Raw genomic sequence first — 10,717 nt, forward strand, 5'->3', positions numbered from 1 at the left:
AGTTCTCTCTCCCATCAAAGAAGAACCAGCAAACCCTGCAGAACTTTCTCACTTGCTCTCAGTCTTCTTGACATGCAGGCGTTTTTGTATTCCCCGAAGCACTCCTGGCAGACCTGAGAAGATTTTTTCCCCCTGAATATGATTGATTGGATAGGGTGTTCCTTTGAGCCTTGGAACGCCACCACAGGGTAAGGTGTCAGCTTCTCTCCAGGAGAGCATCTTCAGCATTCAGAGTGCTCTAGTCATTGCACAAACCATTTTGGCAGCAAGCTCTCCGTGCGCTGGGCTGAGGCCTCACATCCTATGTCTCATGCGGCCCTTAATTCAGAGGTATCTGCATGGTATGTCTCATGAGCACAGACGCACCGCTGCAGCCACACATTCAGTTTTGCATGTCGATTTGCCCAGTGCACACATCCTACATTTAAAGCATGCTTTAAGTACGTGGCTTTCCCCAACCCCCCCCCCCAAAATAAATGCAAATCCTAGGAATTGTAGTTTGCTAAATGTGCTGGCAATTGTAGCTTTGTGAGGGTCAAATGGAAGTGCCCCAGATTCTTTGTAGGAAGTCACATGCTTTAAATATATAGAATGTATGTACCTGCAATCTCATAAAGGGCTGGTTTGTGCATTCATCTATCATTCGGTTACTTGATTACTCAAAACTGAAAGGGTGCTCACACGTTACGCTCAATGAGTGTACAATCTGTGTATACAAATCATTGAGCAGCACTAATGAAAAAGGGTATGCTCTTTCACACAAATACCTGTTCACCTTGAACCTGTGTTCAGTATGGCATATGATTTAAATGCACGAAATAAATAACTAAATTTCATCGCTGCCCTCCCTCCAACAACAGCAGTTGCGTATATGCACAAACATGGCGGGCTCCAGACTTCAAAAGGCCCTCATCCTCTTGCCGCTGTGAGGCAGCAGCCAAACACTTAGGCCACATTCTGACCATACATTTAAAGCGTTATGATACCACTTTAAACAGCTATGCGTTCTCCACCTCCCAAAGAATTCTGGGAGCTGTAGTTTTGTTCAAGGTGCTGAAAGTTATTAGGAGGCCCCCTATTCTCCTCATAGAGAAACATTCCCAGAGTTAGTGGAGGAGAGGGATTGATTGTTAAACCGCTTCGGAATTATCACATGTTTATCACATTTTGAAGTCTAGTAATCTACATTATGGAAGGGACACGGGTGGCGCTGTGGGTTAAACCACAGAGTCTAGGACTTGCCGATCAGAAGGTCAGCGGTTCGAATCCCCGCGACGGGGTGAGCTCCCATTGCTCAGTCCCTGCTCCTGCCAACCTAGCAGTTCGAAAGCACGTCAACGTGCAAGTAGATAAATAGGTACCACTCCTGCGGGAAGGTAAATGGCGTTTCTGTGCACTGCTCTGGTCTGCCAGAAACGGCTTAGTCATGCTGGCCACATGACCCGGAAGCTGTACGCCGGCTCCCTCGGCCAATAAAGCGAGACGAGCGCCGCAACCCCCAGAGTCGGTCACAACTGGACCTAATAGTCAGGGGTCCCTTTAGCTTTACCTTTAATCTACATTACCATCTCAAGAGCATCCTCCCATTAAAGTAATGAAGTCTGGAATCTAAAATGCCTGAAGATAGGGACATAGGACGTTGTCTTATATTGAATCAGACCACTGGCCCATCTAGCTCAGTTTTGTCTACACTGACAGGCAGAGGCTCTCCAGGGTTTCAGGACGGCCTTTCTCCCTGGAGATGCCAAGGACCTGATCAATTGATCATAATTATATAGTCTCATAAGAACTTAGGAGTCTTTATTTCTTTTCCCACACCCTCCTATCTTTCTTCCTGTAGTTGTGAGAAGGGTGTGTGTGTTTTTCTTTTTTCTCTTACTCTCCCCTCCCCTTGCCTTCCTACTAAATCTTCATTGCAGGATGCAGGTAAGAATGGCTCCAAAATATGTATTATTTATGAACAGCCACGTCCTCCCATTATGATCTGGATTGATTGTGTCAGGGATGCTTTCGGCGATGTGCAAAAAGTCAATGGCAAGAGGGGTGGTGGTGGAGAAAAGCATCCTCAACACCACCTCATATATATATATATATATATATATTTGCTTTCGTAGATTTTCACGGGTACAGGAATGCAGGTTTTGGTGTCCTCGGGTGTCTTCCCGTGTAAAAGTTGGGGTGTCTAGGCGACGTTTCGACGAGGTCTCACTCGTCATCTTCAGGCTGGTGCTTTCGGCTTCTTGTTACTGGAACAGAGCAGGATCTCAGTGTTTGAGTTCCTATAAATACTGTTGAGGAGGTGTGGTGTATAGCCTCCAATGTTCTGGGCAGAGAGGAGGTTCCCAGGCTAGTGTGCCTTTTCTTCTTTTGTTCCTTAATTACTTGAGGGATATCTTGAGTGATTTCTTGAGTGATTTCCTGAATCCCACTTAGGTGGGTCATTAGGTGTGGATTAGCTGCTAAAGCCTTCGTGTCTTGAACTCTTGAACTTTGTGAAGAGTTTTTCTGAGAAGATGGCTGTACTGCACTTGGTTGTGCTCTGGCTTGGCTTCGTGTATAGGGGCGAGCTGTGGTTTTGTGGCCTGTGCCAGCCAGATCTGTGTAGGGATTGCAGGGGGGTGCAGCATCCGGAGGTGCCACCCTGGTTTGGCTACTGGATGGTGTCTGTAATTTATCTGTGGAGAGGGTCTGGGTTTGGGTCTGGTGTGGTTGATTGGTGATGGCGTTCTGTGTGCCTCTGGATCTGGTGTCAGATTTTGTGGGGAGGGCTAATTTCCAGATGTCTGGCAAGCGGGATGTGTCGTCACGCTTGTTCATGTTGTGAGGGTGTTTCTCTATCTCGATGGCTTCCATGATTATTCTCTTGTGGTGATGTTCCATGTTAAAGAGCAATTTGGAATCTGCAAAATTAATTTCGTGTCCTGTTTCTTTCATGTGTTGGAAAAGAGAGGAAGTTTTTTCTTCTTTTTTGACGGCATTCTTGTGTTCTGCGATACGTGCATTTATTCGTCTGTTTGTTTGTCCAATGTACGTGGCTGGGCAGACTTTGCAGGGTATTTCATAGACCCCTTGGTTTTCCAACTGAATTTTATCCTTGGGGTTTCTGAGGATATTGGCTATTTTTTGGTTGGTGCAAAAGGCTGTTTTGATATTGTGTTTATGGAGGATTTTGCTAATTTTATCTGTAGTGCCCTTGATATAAGGAAGGAGGGCTATGCCATTGTTTTCTTCTGTGTCTTGGTTTTTGGGGGGTGTTTCTTTTTGGATTAGCTTCGTAACCCTGTTTTGCTGGTATCCATTGGCAATTAACACATTTGAGAGATTCTGTAACTCAGTTGTCAAGTGGTCTTCGTCAGCCAGGCGTTTGGTTCTGGAGATGAGAGTCTTGGCTACGGAGTTTATTTGTGCAGGGTGGTGGTGTGATTGTGCATGTAAGTAGCGGTTGGTGTGTGTTTTTTTCCGGTAGATAGTGTGTCCTAGGGAGCCATCAGGCTTTTTGTAGATTAGGACGTCAAGGAAGGGAAGTTGGTTGTTGGCTTCTATTTCCATAGTGAATTGTATTTTGGGGTGTAGGCTGTTGAGATGTGTGAGGAAGCTATCCAGTTTTTCCTTCCCGTGTGGCCAAATTACAAAGGTGTCGTCAACATATCTGAGCCAAAGTTTGGGTTTGTGTTCTGACTTGTCTAAAGCATTGGTTTCAAAGTGTTCCATGTACAGGTTAGCGATGACCGGTGAGAGGGGTGATCCCATAGGTGCTCCTTCTATCTGTTTGTATCTTTGTCCATTGTGGATGAAGTACGTGTTGGTTAGGCAGTGGTTGGTCAGGTCCAAGATGTATTCGGGGGGATTGTATTTGTTTTGAATGGCTGTCAAGGCTTCATTAATGGGCACTTGTGTGAAGAGAGATACAACATCGAAGCTCACAAGTAGGTCATTGGGTTGTAGGTTTTGCTTCTTTATTGTTTCTATGAACTGGAAGGAGTTTGGAACGTGTGAAGAGATGGATTCTGCATAGGGCTGAAGTTGCTTGGCGAGAAATTTAGCGAGATTTTGTAGAGGTGAGCCTATGGAGCTGACTATTGGTCTGAGTGGTGTTCCTTCTTTGTGTATCTTGGGGAGGCCGTAGAGTTTGGGGCATCTGGATGATTTTTCTCTGGGGATGATTCTTAGCTGGATTTCTTCACTGATAGGAGAGGCTTTTATTTTGGATTTGGTGGTTTTTTCCAGATAGGTGGTGGGATCTGTTTTTATAGGTTGGTAGGTAGGGTCTTGGAGTAGATTTGATAGTTTTGCTTGGTAGTCCGATGTGTTCATCACAACAGTGGCATTACCTTTGTCTGCTGGGAGAATGATTATGTTGTTGTCTTTCCTCAGGTTGGTGAGTGCTTTCTGTTCTTCTTTGTGTAAATTGCTTCTGGGTGGTTTGCTGGAGCAGAGGATGTTGGTGACTTCAAGTCTGATTTTATTGGCTTCATCTGGATTGATTTTGGTTAGGCTGGCTTCGACTCCGCATATGATGTTTTCCGTGGGGATGCGTCTCGGGGCGACTGCAAAGTTGAAACCTTTGGAGAGTACTTTGGTTTCAGTTGAGGTGAGGATCCTGTCTGATATGTTATGTACTGTTTGTTTCATGGGTTGTTGTGGAGGGTGGCTGGGCTTCTGGCGTTTCTCTAGTTTGTGGAGTTTGTTGGTGTGTGTGTCTGTCTTGTGTGAGGTCTCCGTTTCAGCTCTCCAGACGGCTAGTTGTTTGCATTTGTCCCAGAGTGCAGGGTGGATTTTGTTACAGAGTTTGAGGTGAAGAGTGAGTAGATCTTTGTTGGTTTGGTTTAGTAGGTATCTTTTCTTGTGTAGTTCGTTTCTGATTAGAGATAGTTCAGTTCGTTTCAGGATCCTTTCGGTAGCTGGGGTTTTAGAGTGGAATTTAAGTTGGAAGCATGTGGGAATTAAGTTGTTGTCTCGGCAGTTGCGTAGGAACAAGAGATCACATAAGATGGTGGCTCTTCGGATTTCTAGTTTCTCGTAGGTTCTTGTCAGCTGGAAGGTTTCCTCCCCGTAGAGGTGAGATATTTGCTTTCGTAGATTTTCACGGGTACAGGAATGCAGGTTTTGGTGTCCTCGGGTGTCTTCCCGTGTAAAAGTTGGGGTGTCTAGGCGACGTTTCGACGAGGTCTCACTCGTCATCTTCAGGCTGGTGCTTTCGGCTTCTTGTTACTGGAACAGAGCAGGATCTCAGTGTTTGAGTTCCTATAAATACTGTTGAGGAGGTGTGGTGTATAGCCTCCAATGTTCTGGGCAGAGAGGAGGTTCCCAGGCTAGTGTGCCTTTTCTTCTTTTGTTCCTTAATTACTTGAGGGATATCTTGAGTGATTTCTTGAGTGATTTCCTGAATCCCACTTAGGTGGGTCATTAGGTGTGGATTAGCTGCTAAAGCCTTCGTGTCTTGAACTCTTGAACTTTGTGAAGAGTTTTTCTGAGAAGATGGCTGTACTGCACTTGGTTGTGCTCTGGCTTGGCTTCGTGTATAGGGGCGAGCTGTGGTTTTGTGGCCTGTGCCAGCCAGATCTGTGTAGGGATTGCAGGGGGGTGCAGCATCCGGAGGTGCCACCCTGGTTTGGCTACTGGATGGTGTCTGTAATTTATCTGTGGAGAGGGTCTGGGAAACCAAGGGGTCTATGAAATACCCTGCAAAGTCTGCCCAGCCACGTACATTGGACAAACAAACAGACGAATAAATGCACGTATCGCAGAACACAAGAATGCCGTCAAAAAAGAAGAAAAAACTTCCTCTCTTTTCCAACACATGAAAGAAACAGGACACGAAATTAATTTTGCAGATTCCAAATTGCTCTTTAACATGGAACATCACCACAAGAGAATAATCATGGAAGCCATCGAGATAGAGAAACACCCTCACAACATGAACAAGCGTGACGACACATCCCGCTTGCCAGACATCTGGAAATTAGCCCTCCCCACAAAATCTGACACCAGATCCAGAGGCACACAGAACGCCATCACCAATCAACCACACCAGACCCAAACCCAGACCCTCTCCACAGATAAATTACAGACACCATCCAGTAGCCAAACCAGGGTGGCACCTCCGGATGCTGCACCCCCCTGCAATCCCTACACAGATCTGGCTGGCACAGGCCACAAAACCACAGCTCGCCCCTATACACGAAGCCAAGCCAGAGCACAACCAAGTGCAGTACAGCCATCTTCTCAGAAAAACTCTTCACAAAGTTCAAGAGTTCAAGACACGAAGGCTTTAGCAGCTAATCCACACCTAATGACCCACCTAAGTGGGATTCAGGAAATCACTCAAGAAATCACTCAAGATATCCCTCAAGTAATTAAGGAACAAAAGAAGAAAAGGCACACTAGCCTGGGAACCTCCTCTCTGCCCAGAACATTGGAGGCTATACACCACACCTCCTCAACAGTATTTATAGGAACTCAAACACTGAGATCCTGCTCTGTTCCAGTAACAAGAAGCCGAAAGCACCAGCCTGAAGATGACGAGTGAGACCTCGTCGAAACGTCGCCTAGACACCCCAACTTTTACACGGGAAGACACCCGAGGACACCAAAACCTGCATTCCTGTACCCGTGAAAATCTACGAAAGCAAATATCTCACCTCTACGGGGAGGAAACCTTCCAGCTGACAAGAACCTACGAGAAACTAGAAATCCGAAGAGCCACCATCTTATGTGATCTCTTGTTCCTACGCAACTGCCGAGACAACAACTTAATTCCCACATGCTTCCAACTTAAATTCCACTCTAAAACCCCAGCTACCGAAAGGATCCTGAAACGAACTGAACTATCTCTAATCAGAAACGAACTACACAAGAAAAGATACCTACTAAACCAAACCAACAAAGATCTACTCACTCTTCACCTCAAACTCTGTAACAAAATCCACCCTGCACTCTGGGACAAATGCAAACAACTAGCCGTCTGGAGAGCTGAAACGGAGACCTCACACAAGACAGACACACACACCAACAAACTCCACAAACTAGAGAAACGCCAGAAGCCCAGCCACCCTCCACAACAACCCATGAAACAAACAGTACATAACATATCAGACAGGATCCTCACCTCAACTGAAACCAAAGTACTCTCCAAAGGTTTCAACTTTGCAGTCGCCCCGAGACGCATCCCCACGGAAAACATCATATGCGGAGTCGAAGCCAGCCTAACCAAAATCAATCCAGATGAAGCCAATAAAATCAGACTTGAAGTCACCAACATCCTCTGCTCCAGCAAACCACCCAGAAGCAATTTACACAAAGAAGAACAGAAAGCACTCACCAACCTGAGGAAAGACAACAACATAATCATTCTCCCAGCAGACAAAGGTAATGCCACTGTTGTGATGAACACATCGGACTACCAAGCAAAACTATCAAATCTACTCCAAGACCCTACCTACCAACCTATAAAAACAGATCCCACCACCTATCTGGAAAAAACCACCAAATCCAAAATAAAAGCCTCTCCTATCAGTGAAGAAATCCAGCTAAGAATCATCCCCAGAGAAAAATCATCCAGATGCCCCAAACTCTACGGCCTCCCCAAGATACACAAAGAAGGAACACCACTCAGACCAATAGTCAGCTCCATAGGCTCACCTCTACAAAATCTCGCTAAATTTCTCGCCAAGCAACTTCAGCCCTATGCAGAATCCATCTCTTCACACGTTCCAAACTCCTTCCAGTTCATAGAAACAATAAAGAAGCAAAACCTACAACCCAATGACCTACTTGTGAGCTTCGATGTTGTATCTCTCTTCACACAAGTGCCCATTAATGAAGCCTTGACAGCCATTCAAAACAAATACAATCCCCCCGAATACATCTTGGACCTGACCAACCACTGCCTAACCAACACGTACTTCATCCACAATGGACAAAGATACAAACAGATAGAAGGAGCACCTATGGGATCACCCCTCTCACCGGTCATCGCTAACCTGTACATGGAACACTTTGAAACCAATGCTTTAGACAAGTCAGAACACAAACCCAAACTTTGGCTCAGATATGTTGACGACACCTTTGTAATTTGGCCACACGGGAAGGAAAAACTGGATAGCTTCCTCACACATCTCAACAGCCTACACCCCAAAATACAATTCACTATGGAAATAGAAGCCAACAACCAACTTCCCTTCCTTGACGTCCTAATCTACAAAAAGCCTGATGGCTCCCTAGGACACACTATCTACCGGAAAAAAACACACACCAACCGCTACTTACATGCACAATCACACCACCACCCTGCACAAATAAACTCCGTAGCCAAGACTCTCATCTCCAGAACCAAACGCCTGGCTGACGAAGACCACTTGACAACTGAGTTACAGAATCTCTCAAATGTGTTAATTGCCAATGGATACCAGCAAAACAGGGTTACGAAGCTAATCCAAAAAGAAACACCCCCCAAAAACCAAGACACAGAAGAAAACAATGGCATAGCCCTCCTTCCTTATATCAAGGGCACTACAGATAAAATTAGCAAAATCCTCCATAAACACAATATCAAAACAGCCTTTTGCACCAACCAAAAAATAGCCAATATCCTCAGAAACCCCAAGGATAAAATTCAGTTGGAAAACCAAGGGGTCTATGAAATACCCTGCAAAGTCTGCCCAGCCACGTACATTGGACAAACAAACAGACGAATAAATGCACGTATCGCAGAACACAAGAATGCCGTCAAAAAAGAAGAAAAAACTTCCTCTCTTTTCCAACACATGAAAGAAACAGGACACGAAATTAATTTTGCAGATTCCAAATTGCTCTTTAACATGGAACATCACCACAAGAGAATAATCATGGAAGCCATCGAGATAGAGAAACACCCTCACAACATGAACAAGCGTGACGACACATCCCGCTTGCCAGACATCTGGAAATTAGCCCTCCCCACAAAATCTGACACCAGATCCAGAGGCACACAGAACGCCATCACCAATCAACCACACCAGACCCAAACCCAGACCCTCTCCACAGATAAATTACAGACACCATCCAGTAGCCAAACCAGGGTGGCACCTCCGGATGCTGCACCCCCCTGCAATCCCTACACAGATCTGGCTGGCACAGGCCACAAAACCACAGCTCGCCCCTATACACGAAGCCAAGCCAGAGCACAACCAAGTGCAGTACAGCCATCTTCTCAGAAAAACTCTTCACAAAGTTCAAGAGTTCAAGACACGAAGGCTTTAGCAGCTAATCCACACCTAATGACCCACCTAAGTGGGATTCAGGAAATCACTCAAGAAATCACTCAAGATATCCCTCAAGTAATTAAGGAACAAAAGAAGAAAAGGCACACTAGCCTGGGAACCTCCTCTCTGCCCAGAACATTGGAGGCTATACACCACACCTCCTCAACAGTATTTATAGGAACTCAAACACTGAGATCCTGCTCTGTTCCAGTAACAAGAAGCCGAAAGCACCAGCCTGAAGATGACGAGTGAGACCTCGTCGAAACGTCGCCTAGACACCCCAACTTTTACACGGGAAGACACCCGAGGACACCAAAACCTGCATATATATATATATATATATATATATATATATATATATATAAAGTTTCCTGCAAAAGGTGGGGGGGGCAAGAAATGGAATCCGAGGGATATCTATTCTAGAGAGAGCATTACCGGCACATTGCAACATATCGTGATTGCTGCTGTGAATGTGATTTACAGCTGTCCCCGGTGCTGAAGATCAGAAATATCCATGCACAAACACATCTTCCTTTGAATGATAGCGAGGGGCAGCCTGACACACATCTCTTCCAACAAGATGCCTCTGCTTCACCCCCATCACCACCATGGCCACCTTCCTCCTTTTCCTCCCCTCCCTTCCATCTTTCTTCCTTTTCTTTTTTTAGTTTTCGTCTTTCGCTCGAGGGAGGGAAAGAAAGCAGTCGATCAATAGGGCGTCTTGAGTGAAGTTGCCCGCAGCCCAGCCATTGCTCAGGATGGACACTAGCGCATGCCATCAATAGCAGTAAGAGGCTGTCTCCGACAGAAATTAAGACCCCTTCTTCTGCATGGATGTCTGGTGGCTGCTGATAAACATCTCCCAGACCCATGTCCAGATTGCAGCAAATAAACCATCTCAAGTGCAGGGCGGTGCCCCCCCTCCCTGGTGGGTTTTCTCTTCGCATTTGTCCATTTATTTACTGGGATATTTGAAAACTCATCCTGTTCAGGGAGTGCAAGGCGAGGGCTGTGATGACATTCAGAGCCGGCCCTATCATTAGGAAGATTGAGGAGTCTTATTAAGCGAACCATGTTGTTGTTTAAGTGTTTGAACTGTTTTAATATTGTAGGTTTGCATTGTTGCAGTGCACCCGGAGACCTAGGGGTGAAGGGAGAGTAAGAAATTGAAATTATTATTATTATTATTGGTAAGTGATATATCTTTATCAACATGAGGAGTGCCAGATGGATTTGTGGGCATTGCTGTCAAGGGGATTCAAAGCATATATAGTTTAAATCTCTCTGTAAAATATGACAAGGGGAAGGAAGGACACAGGAGAATCATGCTGATAATTTGTGCTTTATCTCACAGGAACCTATTCCACTCTGAGGGCCACATTTCCTTCTGGGTCACCAAAGTGGGCGGAGCAAAAAATGCAAATATTATATTTGTGCAGTAGACTAGTTCCTACACATTTTACATACCCTCCTCT

General features: G+C 45.5%; 1 protein-coding gene across 1 annotated transcript; it reads right to left on the reverse strand.

Moving 5' to 3' along the window:
- Positions 1 to 677: 677 nt before the first annotated feature.
- Positions 678 to 7,814, reverse strand: LOC310683483 (uncharacterized protein; the record flags this gene model as incomplete). Its single annotated transcript, XM_083453418.1, has 3 exons — positions 7,708 to 7,814; positions 2,430 to 5,204; positions 678 to 706 (listed from the first exon to the last, which is right to left on the reverse strand). The coding sequence occupies exons 2-3, from the start codon at positions 5,179 to 5,181 to the stop codon at positions 678 to 680; spliced, it is 2,781 nt and encodes a 926-aa protein (XP_083309544.1). The 5' UTR covers positions 5,182 to 5,204; positions 7,708 to 7,814.
- Between the last annotated feature and the right edge of the window lie 2,903 nt (positions 7,815 to 10,717).

The sequence above is a fragment of the Podarcis tiliguerta genome (genome assembly GCF_965153285.1).
Source record: "Podarcis tiliguerta genome assembly, chromosome: 8".
NCBI classification, from domain to species: domain Eukaryota; kingdom Metazoa; phylum Chordata; class Lepidosauria; order Squamata; family Lacertidae; genus Podarcis; species Podarcis tiliguerta.